A 17,883-nucleotide genomic window follows, 5' to 3' on the forward strand; every position below is an offset into this window, starting at 1 on the left:
GTTTATAATGTTCATATAATGCATATATGATCTGTCTTGATGAATATTCAGTGGTGTGGAGGGAAGCAATCCGGTCTATCTCATGTACATAATATATGCAAATTACGGCTACATCAGTTCTCTTCAGAGAAAGAACTGGAAAGAACCGGAAAAAACTGGAGAGAACTGGAAAAACCGGAAAGAACACAAATCTACGGCAAATATTTGCATTGTTTCAGTCTCATGATCGGTCGGGAGGAGGAGGAGGAGGAGGAGGAGGAGGAGGAGGAGGAAGAGGGGGAGGTGGAGGTGGAGGAGGAGGAGGAGGAGGAAGAGGAAGAGGAGGAGGAAGTGAACTGAGGGGAATTTGAACAATTTCTGATTTCCGATCAAATACTGATGACAAGCAGTTTTTGTGGTTAGCTTTACGCACATGATTTGTTTGGTTTGGTTTCGGGATTAGTCACATGCCAACCTATTCAAACTCTGTCACGTACCGTAACCATAACCGACACCTTTTTTCTTTTGGTTTTTATGTGATCGTAGTAAGGAATTCCAAAAGCAACAGCGTGACTACAATTAAGTAATTCAATTGCACCACCAGGAACTCTTTCAAAACTGGTGTGAACTATTTTCGGTCTTGTTACTTTTATACCTGTCACGGACCTGCTGAACGGTCGATGAGGGAGGGAGTTTCTCGGTGTGATGTAAACGTCATACTGCGAGGACAAAGGAAGTAAGGCAGAAAAGAAGGTCAATACTCTATACTGCATTCACCGTGGGTGTTGGCATTGGGGCGCTACTACTTGTAAGGAAACCTCTAAAAAATTCTCTGTTTACACCTCAAATACTCTAAACAGGTATCACAAATATGGAAGTTTATTTAATAAGACTTTGTATGAAATATATTGCATTATATGTAAAAATTTGTACTACGAGCATAGGCCTACTATATGTTGTGTATAAGTCAATGACATATTTGGTTTTTTACATTTTGAGTCTGAATTCATTCTGTGGCTATATTGTTTCATCTGTTGGGACTTAAAGCAGTGTGCATCCCCCCCCCCCAAAAAAAAAACACAATTTAATCATTGTTTTACTAGCTTCCACCTCATGTAGATGTAGCAATGAACTGTTTCCTATCCAGTGCTTCTGCTTATCTAACTTACATTCCCCCCCCCCCCCCAAGAATAAAACAATTAAATCATTGTTTGACTAACTTCCACCTCCTGTATATGTAGTGGTAAACTGTTAACTATCCAGTGCTTCTGCTTATCTAACTTACATTCCCCCCCCCCCCCCAAGAATAAAACAATTAAATCATTGTTTTACTAGCTTCTACCTCATGTAGATGTAGTGGTAAACTGTTTACTATCCAGTGCTTCTGCTTATCTGACTAACATTCCCTCCCCCCCCAAAAAAAGTAAAACAACAATTAAATCATTGTTTTACTAACTTCCACCTCATGTACAGTAGATGTATCGGTAATCTGTTTGCTGCCCAGTGTTTCCCACAGCAAAGCTCTCAAGTTTCCAGTTCAGCTAAAATGATGGGTCCATCACTGATCCATCCATTTGTATATCTGCACCCTGGGGGAGGGATATAAGAGCAGGGGGTCCTGTCCCCTCCCCTTCTTGATGTTTTTTGAAATTTCTAATGATGCCTTACGTGCATAATTGTGGCATTTATTTAGGAATTTGACGGACCAAACTTGCGGAAGTGGAGATGCTGAGGAATGATTTAGGTAGCAAAATTAAAAGACTTATTAATATGTGGATCTGACCATGGAGGTAAAACCTCCTTGATCTGACGGAGTTGGAACAAATTTGATGATCGCTAATCTTTTTTTCCAAATAATACAGGTTTTTTCGTTAGGCTTGGGCAGGTCAGCAGGTTTGGGTGTCTAAATGCGGGTCAAACCTGCAAAATGCTGGGTGACTTGGGAGGTTGCTACAGTAGTTTTATTGCACTGATGGGTTCTCCCCCCTTCGTACATATTGTACGGGATTACATTCAAGGGTATACTCTAGAATCTATTTAAAGAGAAACTGGTGCAAACTTATTTACTAGCAGTCACGCTATTAAGCCTCGTACTGGTACAGTTCGTTCCCTTTATACTCATAACAAATGGGTGTTGCTCTTGCACTAGTACTCATGGGGTTGTACTCTTGCTAAAAAGCCTGCTCGTTAAATCCAGTAAGCAAGCTGATTGCGTTAACGAAGTCATACCCAGTTAATGACGACACTGGCTTGGTCTTCTCCCAATCATCTCGTCTCCTTCATCTTTCCCTGATTATTCTTATTAAAGGATGACTTTGGCAACAAACTTCCATTTTATCCTCTGAAAACCTACAGAAATCTGCCAATCGGTCCAGGTTGTATCGTTATAACGCTATTAATGTTAGAGAACGACACATTAAAATAGTTAATAGTTTCAATCAGTTGAAGTGACTGGACTATTAAGTCTAACACACAGACAATAAACTGTAGGCCAGTTCCTCAGTTGTAACACAAGGCTTAATGTGAAACCATAACACTTTTATAGCCTCCAATGACATGTTTTTTACAATGTAGTGAAAACTTTATCAAATGCAAGTGATATTGTATGCCGTCCAAGGGTGCTCTGCTGTTAATATGAAACTAAGAGCACTTGTTTTTGTTGAGTTAATATTAGAAGGTTTAAAATTTTATAGAAATATTGGTTAACATGTATAGGCTTCATGATCATCGATGTAGCCTTAGCGGAGCTTTCCAGACAGCATACTTTAGTTGCATATCTTGCAAACCAGAACAGCTAGCTTTAAAAAAATTTAACCCACTCACACCTCCCCCCCCCCCCCCTATTTTATTTCTTGGACTTTACCGTATAATGACCAAGAGTCATCCTGTAATGTATTAAAACACAGATTACATGCATTAACTGAAGTTAGGCCTGCAATAGCTGTACCTCTCCTCTTACTCCTCGGGTCCCTAATCCCATGCATTTAATAGATTCAGTGGTACCGTCGACATACCTCCCTCCCCCCCCCCCTCCTCAACAGTTTTACAGTCGCCATCAAATACACTTCTGTATTTAGACCTGTGTCATATTTGTATTTCAAATGAAATAGTTTGGAAATTTCTTTTTCTTTGAGATTAACCAGTTATATAATAACGCATCTATTTCATCAAATTTAATAGCCATAGTAATATATAGAGCAGAGCTGACACTTTCCCTATATCCATTATGAATATATTCCTTTAACTTTTGTTCTATATTGGCATTGCAAATATTTAGCATTGTCCTTAAAAAAAAAGATATATCTTTTCCTATCTACCCAAGTTACTGTTTACGTCCACCATCTATGGGTGTTTCCAAACTTCTGTCAGTCTCCCTATACAGTAGACACAATTAAAATTGTATGGCCATTGTTTATGTTCACAACTTGACACTTGTGGGAATTTCGCCATTGTTCTGTAAGTGCGTAATAGAGAAACTTCAAACTGCAGGGCAAGGCGTTCTAGGCAGCAAGCAATTCTTGTCTGTTTCGTTTGTTCGATATGGCTCTTCTTGAGGTGCCTTTCCATTACTTTCCTTTCCTTTCATTTCTTTCTTTCATTTTGTTTTTGATACTGGGGGGTGGGAGTGGGGAGAGGGGAGAGGGGAGAAGAACAGTGTCGCGGGACAGGTTCCTTCCCTTTTTTTAAATATTAATTAAGGGGGGTAGCGTCACACAGGTTGGTAGGCACTTCAGTTTTCCCACGATAGGCATTGATGCTCTGTTATGTAGAGATAATCTCTATTGTTAGCTCAAACCAGCTATGCTGGGTTGTTCGTTGGATGTAATGTTCGTTGGATGTTGGGTTACTTTCGACCACTGCGTCACTACAGGACATGTGAAAAATTCCAAAATGTACTGTATCTGCACTTTCCCAGAAGACCACATGCTCTTGGGAGTTAGTGATAATGTGACTTGGGTAGTGGTCCTTTCGGGGTGTACAAGGAAATTAGATCCAATGTCATTAGAGGTCAAAACCTGGAAATCTTTCAAACTGTCTGTCAAGTGATCTTTAAAGCTCATTCTTCGAGAGATTGATGAAACTTGGACACAATGATAATTGGATGTTGGGCTACTTTCAGACATCAGGTAGTTAAGGTCAAAGGTCATTTAGAGGTCACTACATGCCATGATGTGAAAACTTTCAAAACGTACAGTATGTCCCCACAATGTTCATTGACCTTGAGTGACTTTATGTTGTTGATCTATCATATTATGGAGCAATCTGCTCACCTTTGATAGTTCTTGCCATTATTAAAAGCATTTTCACCTAGCTCTATGCACCTGTGTGACTTTATTTTACTTGGAAAAGAGAATGATGCTCCATTATTTTGTTTAGGCCTACATAAACTTTAAAGGTCATCATAATATGCCAGAATATACTGAGAGGTCATTCCTGCTCAATTTTGCACAAGCATTTTATTGCCACTCTAAAAGTCAGTTTTCACCCTCTGAGCTTCAAGGGGTCAACAGGTTATATCAAATGGACTCAAAGGTGGCCATTTTCTCTGTGTTTTATACTGCTACTGTAGATGACTTTTGCTTTGACAGTAAAAGTGGAAATATTTCACAGTTTAAAGAAAATGTCATGTAGAGCTCTCATTCATTAATAACAATTATTAAAGGGGGTGGTTGGTGGAAGAGCGGATTTGCTAGCGCAAAATTGTTCAAAGAAAATGTCCTTTTATTCATACATCTATGTGTCTATATATGGGAGACTGGAAGACTGTTCTCTCTGGATATTGAACACATTTGGAATAATTGTGGATTAAATGGTTGATGCCCCCGCAAGGGATTGCTACAAATAAGGGCTGAAAATCTCTGACCTATTCTGGGTTCTCACTTAATTCTTGCAAATTGTACTGGAAGGAAATCACAAAGCCAACCGGCTGTCTGGTATGGAAATGAAGTAACCAGTCTGTCAGCCTGTATATAGGTGAACACAATGTCCTTTTTTTCCTTGATCTTCGCCTTGGGTCTCCCCACCCCCACCCCACCCCCCCCCTAAGACAATATCTCTCTTGGTAGCAAAGCCAATGTTGTTGTCCAAATATTGATAGTTTCAGTCTTAATATGATCTTGTTCACTGACACCCTCAGCGTTTCGGAACCATCTGAACACCAGAGCACTCATCGGACGTTCCGAAGAGAGACCTAAACGGTCCCAAGAAAATTTAGTAGACATTTTCATCTTAGGAAGTTTTGTTTTGTGTTAATCTAATGAATATTCACTGTGTGGTAACCACGAAAGCGATTAAGTTTGGTAATGTCAAATGACGCACTTCATGGAGCTCATCCGGAAATAGGTTGGTTTTGATGGCTTCTCCAGAAAATATTTTGTTATTTGTGATGACTACCTTAGTCAGGCTTGACCTTTTACCAAAAAAAATTTGATGAATTCCATAATATTGTTAAATGTTAAGTCAGACTGTTTTTTTTTCTTTGGTTTTCATGTAAAACGTTAAACCTGTGCAATAGTAATTAATGGTGTTAAGATGTGTATAAGTGTGTTTGTGTGCTTGTATGTTTAAGGGATGCCTGGCTTGTAAACAGGATATCACAGAAAGGGAAGCTTTGGATCATACTTTGTATGTGGATGCCCCCTGTTGACAGATGCAACTAATTTGCATATATTTGCATATCTGGTTCTTTTCTTCCTTTATAGATCTTTTTTTGATGTTGCATTGAAACTTGTCATTTTAACTAATGTACCCTGGAAGAATCTATCAAGTATAAAAAAAGAAAACTAGATTATTATGTATTATGATAATTATTAATAATAAGAGGATTTCCTGGACATATCCTTTGATACAATATGTCATTTTTAAGTATTTTACATTGATGATGCGGTCAGGCTCCTGAGTGCAGGACCTAAATTGTCAATCCACTGTTTTATTAATACTGTTCTAACCCCACCAAAACTTGACCATTGAACTTGACATAAAGAATAGAGCACCCATTGATGATATTTCAACACCATTTGTCTTTGACAAGTTTCTTAAATGTATTGTAATTAAACATATTGTTTGAGGCCACAAAGGTCTTATGTGTTAATTCCGATGGAGTTTTTTGTTGTCTCTGTGGAACCGACCAAAAGGCCAACTTTGTACTAGACTCTATAATCCAGTCACTTTAAATAATGAACCATCAACTGTGTAAAAAAGGGTCATTTCTCAAAAATTTCAAGAGCTATAGATATACGAAACCTTGAGTGAAACAAGTGATTTTTAACTGTCTACAACACATCCGAAATTTATTTTCTTGCCTAATGTCAGTCACTCTTTAAAGCCCACATTATGCAAATTTGATATTGACGATCTAAGCTTAATAATCTCTTCTCTATATTGTTTTAGTAATTAATCACACGACATGCTACTGTTTCGCAACAGTGTTGGCTCATTCGCAGAGATGGAGCAACAAAAAATCCAAAAAAAGAACATCTGTTGTTTGTGTACAAAAAACATTAAATCGGATGCACGCTCAGGCAAACGTTTCGACCTCAATGCATAATATTCAAAGACAATGTTGCCGTCACAGTGAAGAATTTTCACAATTCAAATATAGACACCGTTTACTTTATTTCTATTTCTTTGCCGAAGTTTTTTTAAGTACTGAAGATGGATTTATCCATTATTGAATCACAAAATGCTACCCGAATGCATGGTCAAATTGCTATACAAGTTTGAAGATGTATATATTTTGTTACCATAGGAACCATATTAAATTATTCAAATAGGCAATATCAAGTTCGTAGCCTTCCAAACTGCTACACAGAATTTGAACTCTTTAACATTATTCCCCATTATTCCGTGCTGAAGGTATTATTAATATTATTGTAGTGAAGTATTTGTTGTAGATTTATGCTACAGTAAACTGCAGGCACAATGTTTCATGAAAACTCAATTATTCATTAAAAAAAAACCCAGAAAAGCTTTGTTTTGACAATTTTTCGGATACAAACATCTTATCGACTATAAAGCAGTATTCATAAATGTTTGCCATATCTTTCAGATCTCTGCATAATTCAAAAGCCTTCAGTTTTACAAATCATTAAGCAAGAACAATCGTTCCCATTGTGCTCGCTAGCTCGTTTCGTTAACGCCCATCCTATCCTACCCACATGAGAAAAACATTTGGCAAACTGCCTAGTGCTGACAGGAATTGGTATAAAAATCGCCAAGGGGAATGCGACCGTATTGCTTTAATTACTGTGATTTTCTGATAGTGCTGTTAAAACAAATAGGCACACCTTAACAAGCACTGTTTCTCACTTCATAAATGTGTACGCATTTCTATAAAAGGTAAAACCTATCAATTTTGACTGGCAGTTTCAAATTGTGGTTCAGCAGTTAACAAATCCAAGATTAGTTTTGTCACTTGTGACCAGTGACCTGGACTGGATTTTATAAAAGGGAACATAGGTATTGCTAACTTAGAGGCAACATTGCAGAATAAATTGATTCTAAAAGTAACCAAAAATATTCACTTATTGATCGACTAGAAAATTGATCAAACTGTAAAGTACAATATTAGACATTTTTGCAGGGGATGTACGTATGGCACTCTGGATTTTGGAGTTCAGCTATTTTGTAACGGTTTTCATAGAAAAGTGGCAGCATTTAATTCTAGAGTCAGCTTTACAGCAGGTCGTACTAAATAATGCCATGGACGACACATAAAACTTACCACAGGATCAAGTTAATATGTCTGCTAGGTGAAGGTTGCCGTCAAAAGCAATTTGTGGCTTAATTACCATATAGCCATTGGAGATTTGCATGATGGGATGTGTCCATCCATCAACTCAAGGGACGAGTGGTAGTAGTAATAGTACTGCAGTTTGGCGATCGGCTTGGCTCTCTATTCAACATGGTCAAGTGGTTACATGCATGAGTTGACTAGGTTAAATGAATTTTGGAGGTTTACCAAAATGCACTTTGGAGTTCACATTGCTCCTGAGAGGGAAGGGTGGAGGAGGATGAGGAGGAGGAGGAGGAGGAGGAGGAGGAGGAAGGGGAGGAGGAGGAAGAAGATGTAAGCAGAGATAAAGAGGCTGGGTGGGGGTGTGTTCATCCCCTCCCCCCTCTCCTTTTCAACCTTTACCCAAAAATTTAAAAAATATATTTATTAGTACAATTTTGATCTTTTTTCAGACGGATTCACCCAGATCACCCAACTTGGAGAGTCAGTTTCGATGACTACCCCCCCAACCCCATGGCCACATTCCCCCCTTATAAAAGCTGGTATTTCTCCTGAGTGGGGGGTTGGAAGGGACTCTGTGAGGGGGATTTGTTTACTACAGTGAGGGGACTTCCCTCTCCCCCTTCCTCCTCTCATATCTCCCATCCTCCCTCCCTCCCTCTCTCCTCTGTCCCTTCAAATTACTAAATTTCACCATCTCTAAAATGTAGAACTTGATTCTAGGTTTTGTTATCTTTTATAAAACATTGAATAAATCATGAAATTATTTTTGTTCAGTTGTATAAATAAGTATAAGTAGGTGTACAGTACAGTATGTTTGGTAAAGTGTTTGTTTCAAACCTTTTGCTTGGAAAAACCTGTTGTCTCATTTAATACTAGCACTTCCTCTTCTATTTAGTGAAAGTAAACACACAACTATCTTTTTATGACTTTTTGGTCTACTGTCAGTTTATACTATTTAAACAGGTGTTTGACATAAATTTTGTATTATGATGTTTTCTCCACCAGAACAAGTACATGATCATAAAACTGTCATTATTTGCTTTTTAGACATGATTTATTTAATGGCCACAAGAAAAAATTCTCACCTAGGCATAATCTAATGTACAATGTAGAGCAATTAGAGAAAGAAAGAAACAATAAAACAATAAAAAAAAAACATTTGAAGATCAGTTGCCATAAATGACATCATTCATTCTGCTATTGTCAGGTGGATTCACCAAATATGTACTTAATATATATGGAAAATTTCAAAAATCATTTCTTTGTCATACAAACTGCTGTGAGGGTGTGGTTTTCCCCTAACGATGCAGAAAAATTTCAAGGAATTTTGTTTGTAAGAGCAATCTACTTCAGCCAGCAGGAGATCTATCAATATCTATCAATATGCTTTAATGAGTTCAGCCATTTTGAATTATGCAATTCAATATATCTGAGCAATTTTCTTATTTTTTTCTCTTCACTTCTATTCTTGTGACTTTCTCAAGACCTTAAATGCCAAAACAAAAAAAATCTTTCTTTTTTTGTACGGTTCAACTTTTAGCTATGAAATTTCTAAAATTCATTTTGGATGATTCTACTGCCAGGACCCAAATATCATTTCCATCAGGCCACTCGTTAATTAGCACGTAGTAGAGATGTAGTTAAGCTTTTGAAAAGTTGTCCCACAAAGTTTTGGAGGTCACAACGGATAAGTACTGGAATGGTATTAATTCTCATTGTAGTAATTATCTGAACCAAAGCTTTGGGGACTACCCCAGAGCCCAGAAAAAGGCTGGTCAAAGAAAGGGAGGGAAAAATATGAAGAAAGAAAAGCAAATTGGTAGGAAGCAGGGTTCACTGAATTTTGGTATTAAATATTATATACAATATGCATACACCAATTAAGACAAAACAAACATCACTTAAAAATGAAACCCTGGTTAAATTTGAAGGCACCCCAAAGGTATAACAACACTAAACACAATCTACACAACTCTAGAATTTTGAATTTTCCTTCTAAATTTTACATTGGGAGGTGGTGGGGGGGGGATAGTGGGAACAAGAAGCTTGACTTTTGATGAGCAATCAATGCACATGAACTTTGGTTTAATCCTTGTTTAGGCCTTAAAATATTGGAAATTAATGCAAATATGGGGAAAAAAATGAAGAAACAAAAAGCAGGAATCAAGAAGCCAGGGGAAAAGGTTAATAGCCTCAAGCTGTGTACGTGCATTTTATAATCCAGGTCAATGCTGCAAGAAAAAAAAAAATTATATATATTAATGAAAGAAATCTTTATAGCTTTTGTCCTGAAATAATCAAGTACAAGGCCAGGCACAGATCATTTGGTGATAGTGTTTGAATCAGTAGATATATATTGTTGAGTGAAAAATTTTTAAAATTGAAAAAATTATTGCCAGCTTCATGTGTTGATCCTATGTCAGCCAATGAAGAGACTGGTATGTATTGAGTTGACATTGTTGAATAGTTTCCATGTTGTAACATATACACCTGTAAAGTAATGGTTTGACCATGAGGGATTTAAATTCTTCATTGTACATTATGAAGATTGGCTATGATGATATCGTTATCAATCATATTCTGGAGAAGTTGTCCAACTGATGGCAAAACTAATGTTCCTACATCCCCCCCCCACCCCTCCCTTCCACTTTCCTATATCTCTTCCGCCCTCCTCTTCATTGAAAATACCAAAAATAACAGCTGCACCATATCCAATTTGTGACAAGTAGTGTTCTTATTAAATTGTCATATTAAACTATTTTATTCTGTATTCTCAACATTATTATTTTGATTTTCATATCTCATGCACCGGCCCAAAAAACAGTTTTGTCTGTAAAATGATATGCTATTCACATTTCTTGTAGATGTTCAAAGAAGGACACATATAATATTACTCCCTCCCCTGCTCTCCCTGCCCCCAGTCCTCCTCCCCCACCTCTTTAAAGCTGAAAAATGCTGGCAGTTACACATTCTGTTTGTTTACTTACAATCAGTTGGCGTTCGTGCATTCTAATCTGTTTACTCCACAATTTTTCATGCACTCCGTAAACATTTAAGACTTCCCCGATTATTGACATTATTCGTAAACATATTCTGTATTGCTTGCCAGTCAGTAGCGCTAATTCAGAATGCAACATGCATGATGGCTTAAATGGAACAGGGAAGTTTAGATAATCTGTCAAACATTGTATCGTGCTGTTTGGTAAAATGCATTTGCATTAAAAATGTTCGGTATTTAGATGGAAAACAGAATTTATTTCTGTGGTTATGGTGGACATCTCTTGATCGTTACCCATGTTATCGAAAGCAGGAGTAAGTTGTGCGATGATTTCAATGCGGCTTTTGTTGTGAGCTTAGTTTGATCAATTTCTTATACCATAAAAATCCATCACAATGAAAGAGCCATTAGCTTGGCTAGTCAAGTGTCACATCAAAAGATGAAGTAGAAAGTCCCCAAAAAATAAAGGAAATTTGAAAATGTCCAACAAGCTGGTATTAATTTGCATATATATTGATTTGCATATATATTTATTTGCATATATATTAATTTGCATATATATGTGGTTTCAAAAACTGATAAATGAAAATTGTGTGGGCAAGGAAACCCAAGTTGCACTCGCCAAATTGCAATGTCAGACATTTGATTGTGAAATTAGAACAAAACTCTGGTATTTGTTTTAAGGCTTGATCAAGCATGTTATAATGTCATCTTGTTGCGGAGGGGAGCACTGGTGGTATACACACATATCACTTATTCCTGAACAGACTAAAGTTCCCTGTAACTAAGGTTCATTGTGTGTGTGAAATTAATGTATTAAAATTAGTTTAAAATAAAATAAAACTATTAGCAAACTGCTTATCCAGTAGAGAGCCTGTGTAGGAGAATGTGTAAAAGTAAGTTGGCCTGACGTTTCGATCCTAGCAGGATCTTCTTCAAAGGCTAAATGACAAGTGTCATTTAGCCTTGTCATTTAAAGCCCAGTCACATCTCACCGGATTGCAATAATGGAGAGGGAACGAAGACAAAAAATGGCACTCCGAGGTTGATGTACGTTAGTGTCCGTTTAGTATGCGGTTCTCCTCCGTCCGTCTACGTTTCATGACCGGGAGGGTCCGGTTTGTCCGGTGTCGATTTTGAACATGCATAAAACTTGGAACGGACATCCACCGAAAAATGTCTCTGTTATTTATTCGTTACTAATCCGTTAAGCTTCCGTTTTATCAGTTTCTCATGCGTTTTGTTCGTTCTGTATGCGTTTGGCATACTGTATTTCTCCGTTCGTCTCTGGTTATTGCTATTGCTCACCGGATCATTAACGGACAAAGAACGGATGAAACGTAGAAGTACAGTACCTATACCGTATATTCGACGGACGCTAACGTAGAAATAACGGAAGTGCAAAGGAATAAAACTGACAATGAACAGATAGGTAACGTACGTTACACGGAAGAAACGGAAGAACTCAGGCCAGGAAAGTATAACAGACGGACATAGAACGGAGATGCAGCGTACCTCCACCTTGTCCACTCCAAGTGTCCCACACCTCATTCTGCTCCTATAACCTCTACCGTCAACACCTACATCATGGACCCTTCAGAAAGATTCAAGCTTCAGAACACACTGTCAGCATTAAAAGCACAGATGCTTATCATTGAAGCCAACATCAAGACCAATGAATAAGTCAAGAACAGAAGGAAGAGACGTGCTTGGCTTAAATGCTGGTCTAGGGCCTGGCTAGGTCCACAGAGAAGACGGCAGTTTAGTCTTTATGACCAACTAATGCAGGAGCTGCGAATGGAAGACCAAAATCTTTCATCAACTTCATGAGGATGCCCCCTGATTTTGAGGCACTCCGGAGGCCCAGGTTTTAGACCGTTTCTTCTCCGTTGCTAGTCCGGTATGTCCGTTACTTTTCCGGTACTCCTACGTTTTGTATGTTCTTTATCCGTTAATTGTCCGTTGTAAATTCGTTACTATCCGTTGGTGTTCGTTCGTTGTTATTCCGTTGTTCATCCGTTGTTCGTCCGTTGCTGTCCGTCCCTCGTACGTTTGTAATCCGTTTTCACCGTTGAACATCCGGTACGTTGCAACCCCCAGATGCATGCGCGACAACTTTTACCAACGGAAATAACCGGATGACTGTTTTTCGCGCGTACTCTTGTCCGTTCGTGCAATCCGGTGAGATGTGACTGGGCCTTAGCCTTTGAAGAAGATCCTGCTATGGAAACGTCAGGCCAACTTACTTTTACACAAAAATTAATTAAAATTAATCTCTACACTATCAATGTATCTCAAGGCATTTTGTAATTTCATTTTTCATTTGTTCTTGGCAGGAGGAATGCTTTCTTCACCTTGAGTGTCCGGTCCAGAGGGTGTGCGGTTGGGATACGCCGTTCCCTCACGTCTTTGAGCCTTTTTACATGCCCACCAAATGGAGGTGCTTCGATGCCATCAAGAAGGCTATCAACTACTAAATTAAAGCGTGTCCCATCAACTCAAAAGGTAAAGTCAAGATTTACAAAAGAGTACCAAAAAAGTCGCAATATTTAAAATATTCATTACTCAATTCATAATGGATGACTCTCAAGATCGTTAGTTTTGGTTGCAGCTTTTTAGCGACGCTAAAAGTTTGCTATAAATTTTTTCAGCAGTACTCCTCTTTTCCGTTCTGATGCCTCCAAAATTATTCCCAATTATTGAGTATTGTTAAACTGGAAGCATTAAAGTTTTGCGGTGGGGGTTATAACTAAGTCGAAGATTGGCGGTAATCTGCCAGTTAGAATCTGAGCGTGATTGACCGAGCTATCTTACGTCTGTAGAATATTTGACGGTGATACTGATGACGTATGACGGCCAGTCAGTCACTTTGTAACAAACGTCTGAGAATTAAAAATTATAAATAATGCAGAGCATGTTTGAATAGTACATTGATCTATCTCCCAGCTGCGTTGCCAGTTTCGACGTTGAGCTATATAAAAACGTTGACAATTTATTCATTCCCTCTTGGATGCGGTCAATATCCAACCATCTGCGTATGATGTTATTCATAGAATTCACTGAAAAACTGTTTTTTTGCGTCCCAGTAAAATGGAAATGATTAGAAATAAAGTAAACAGTGCGATGGGTTATCTATGTTTATGTTGGTTAAGAGCAAGTGACTTTGCCAAAATTAAAACAGGGATGTCCATCGCAGATATCAAAGTTACTTAGCTTCCTTGCTTACCTGTCCCCTCTTAACCTCACCTGTCACGACTCCAACCTGGGCCCACCGCCAAGACTGACATAACGATCGATTTGTTTGGGAACCTAGCAAACCCGTTGCCAGGTTGGCCCTTTGAGCAAGAGGAGCTGACAGGTAAGCTCGTCGCTCCTAAACATCCAAAAGTAATATCTCAAAAGTTTTGAGATTTGAATCTATTTAAAAATAAAAGACATCATAAATTACTTGTGCCGAGAAACATTGAAGTCACTAACCACGAGGGATGCAAAATCAGCGACCCTGGCAGCCTATATTTGATGAAATTACATTGTGAAAGACGTATAGAGAGTGTTTATATTGTAATGTTTGGTAGTAAAAGAACAAACCTAATACATCAGTTGATTTTTTCAACTTCCATATGTTTTTGAATAATGATATTTTCACCTTCCATATGTTTTTGAATAATCGGTATGAAATAACTGGTATTCCACATAATTTTTAACGATTTCAATTATGTTCCGATTATTCAATAATTGGCTCGATTCCGATTCCGATAATCATTTGAACACTTACCAGGATTATTGCAGCTCTCAATTGTTTTGGTTCATTACACACCGTACAATTGACAGACTATCTAGGCTAGCTGTTAAAATACTACCAATGCTGTATGGAAGATACTGCGTTTATAGATCTGAATGGTTAAAATATATAGTGTATCCACAGTATGGGTTGTAGCTACAAATACTACCAATGCCAGTATGGAACATACTGTGTATATAGATCTGAATGGTTAAATAGTGTATCCACAGTATGGGTTGTAGCTACAAATACTACCAATGCCCACCTGGAACATACTGCATATAGATCTGAATGGTTAAATAGTGTATCCACAGTGTGGGTTGTAGCTACAAATACTAGCAATGCCAGTATGGAACATACTGTGTATATAGATCTGAATGGTTAAATAGTGTATCCACAGTGTGGGTTGTAGCTACAAATACTAGCAATGCCAGTATGGAACATACTGTGTATATAGATCTGAATGGTTAAATAGTGTATCCATGGTATGGGTTGTAGCTACAAATACTAGCAATGCCAGTATGGAAGATACTGTGTATATAGATCTGAATGGTTAAATAGTGTATCCACAGTATGGGTTTGTAGCTACAAATACTACCAATGCCAGTATGGAACATACTGTGTATATAGATCTGAATGGTTAAATAGTGTATCCACAGTATGGGTTTGTAGCTACAAATACTACCAATGCCAGTATGGAACATACTGCGTATATAGATCTGAATGGTTAAATAGTGTATCCACGGTGTGGGTTGTAGCTACAAATCCTACCAATGCCCGTATGGAACATACTGTGTATATAGATCTGAATGGTTAAATAGTGTATCCACAGTATGGGTTGTAGCTACAAGTACTACCAATGCCCGTATGGAACATACTGTGTATACAGATCTGAATGGTTAAATAGTGTATCCACAGTATGGGTTGTAGCTACAAATACTACCAATGCCCGTATGGAACATACTGTGTATACAGATCTGAATGGTTAAATAGTGTATCCACAGTATGGGTTGTAGCTACAAATACTACCAATGCCCGTATGGAACATACTGTGTATACAGATCTGAATGGTTAAATAGTGTATCCACAGTATGGGTTGTAGCTACAAATACTACCAATGCCCGTATGGAACATACTGTGTATACAGATCTGAATGGTTAAATAGTGTATCCACAGTATGGGTTGTAGCTACAAATACTACCAATGCCAGTATGGAACATACTGTGTATATAGATCTGAATGGTTAAATAGTGTATCCACAGTGTGGGTTGTAGCTACAAATACTACCAATGCCAGTATGGAACATACTGTGTATATAGATCTGAATGGTTAAATAGTGTATCCACAGTGTGGGTTGTAGCTACAAATACTACCAATGCCAGTATGGAACATACTGTGTATATAGATCTGAATGGTTAAATAGTGTATCCACAGTGTGGGTTGTAGCTACAAATACTACCAATGCCAGTATGGAACATACTGTGTATATAGATCTGAATGGTTAAATAGTGTATCCACAGTGTGGGTTGTAGCTACAAATACTACCAATGCCAGTATGGAACATACTGTGTATATAGATCTGAATGGTTAAATAGTGTATCCACAGTGTGGGTTGTAGCTACAAATACTAGCAATGCCAGTATGGAACATACTGTGTATATAGATCTGAATGGTTAAATAGTGTATCCACAGTATGGGTTGTAGCTACAAATACTAGCAATGCCAGTATGGAACATACTGTGTATATAGATCTGAATGGTTAAATAGTGTATCCACAGTATGGGTTGTAGCTACAAATACTAGCAATGCCCGTATGGAACATACTGTGTATATAGATCTGAATGGTTAAATAGTGTATCCACAGTATGGGTTGTAGCTACAAATACTACCAATGCCCGTATGGAACATACTGTGTATATAGATCTGAATGGTTAAATAGTGTATCCACAGTGTGGGTTGTAGCTACACCTACTACCAATGCCCGTATGGAACATACTGTGTATATAGATCTGAATGGTTAAGTAGTGTATCCATGGTGTGGGTTGTAGCTACAAATACTACCAATGCCAGTATGGAACATACTGTGTATATAGATCTGAATGGTTAAATAGTGTGTCCATGGTGTGGGTTGTAGCTACAAATACTACCAATGCCAGTATGGAACATACTGTGTATATAGATCTGAATGGTTAAATAGTGTATCCACAGTGTGGGTTGTAGCTACAAATACTACCAATGCCAGTATGGAACATACTGTGTATATAGATCTGAATGGTTAAATAGTGTATCCACAGTGTGGGTTGTAGCTACAAATACTACCAATGCCAGTATGGAACATACTGTGTATATAGATCTGAATGGTTAAATAGTGTATCCACAGTATGGGTTGTAGCTACAAATACTACCAATGCCAGTATGGAACATACTGTGTATATAGATCTGAATGGTTAAATAGTGTATCCACAGTATGGGTTGTAGCTACAAATACTACCAATGCCCGTATGGAACATACTGTGTATATAGATTTGAATGGTTAAATAGTGTATCCACAGTGTGGGTTGTAGCTACACCTACTACCAATGCCCGTATGGAACATACTGTGTATATAGATCTGAATGGTTAAGTAGTGTATCCATGGTGTGGGTTGTAGCTACAAATACTACCAATGCCCACCTGGAACATACTGTGTATATAGATCTGAATGGTTAAATAGTGTGTCCATGGTGTGGGTTGTAGCTACAAATACTACCAATGCCCGTATGGAACATACTGCATATAGATCTGAATGGTTCAATAGTGTATCCATGGTATGGGTTGTAGCTACAAATACTACCAAATTTCAATTTGCACCCATCGTATCCTTTAAGTTTATCCATATATGCCATGGGTGCCACTTTCCCCTCCTCCCCCCCCCCCCACAATTGCTAAGCCCAAATTATGTGAAGCTTTTGCAGAACATTGTTGTGATGACATCACAGACCAACTACAGCTGTGGTCCCTGCCCCTCCTTTCAACCAATCATATATTGAGTTAGATAAGATATTGAGATGGGATATTCCACTAACATTGTGGGGAGTATTTTACTTATCGCGATAATATATAATTGTCATCTATCAGAATATCACTTTTAGGACCCATATGGCACCAATAACTTTCTTTAAGACCTTTTTAACCTTGTCAGAAAATGACAGCAGAAAAGTGGTAGGTCCAAAAACAAAATCACATTTGTTATAAAGTCAATTGCTCAATCAGGTTTAATGTAGCATGTACTGTAGTGTCACAGTAAACACTCCTAAAGCTATGGATTTTTTTCTTCCCCCTCCCCCATCCTCCCACCCTTTTATATGTGTGTGTGGACCAACTGTGGATGATTGAGAACTGAATTCC

General features: G+C 38.0%; 1 protein-coding gene across 1 annotated transcript in view; it reads left to right on the forward strand.

The window, feature by feature from the left end:
• Positions 1-17,883, forward strand: part of LOC139962495 (2-oxoisovalerate dehydrogenase subunit beta, mitochondrial-like) — a 75,442-nt gene that overhangs the window by 40,876 nt on the left and 16,683 nt on the right. Inside the window, exon 10 of the mRNA XM_071962507.1 lies at positions 13,052-13,219. Within this exon, the coding sequence (XP_071818608.1) occupies positions 13,052-13,192 (141 nt within the window). The 3' untranslated portion in view covers positions 13,193-13,219. The remainder of the gene's footprint in view (positions 1-13,051; positions 13,220-17,883) is intronic.

This window comes from Apostichopus japonicus, chromosome 21, assembly GCF_037975245.1.
Source record: "Apostichopus japonicus isolate 1M-3 chromosome 21, ASM3797524v1, whole genome shotgun sequence".
NCBI classification, from domain to species: domain Eukaryota; kingdom Metazoa; phylum Echinodermata; class Holothuroidea; order Aspidochirotida; family Stichopodidae; genus Apostichopus; species Apostichopus japonicus.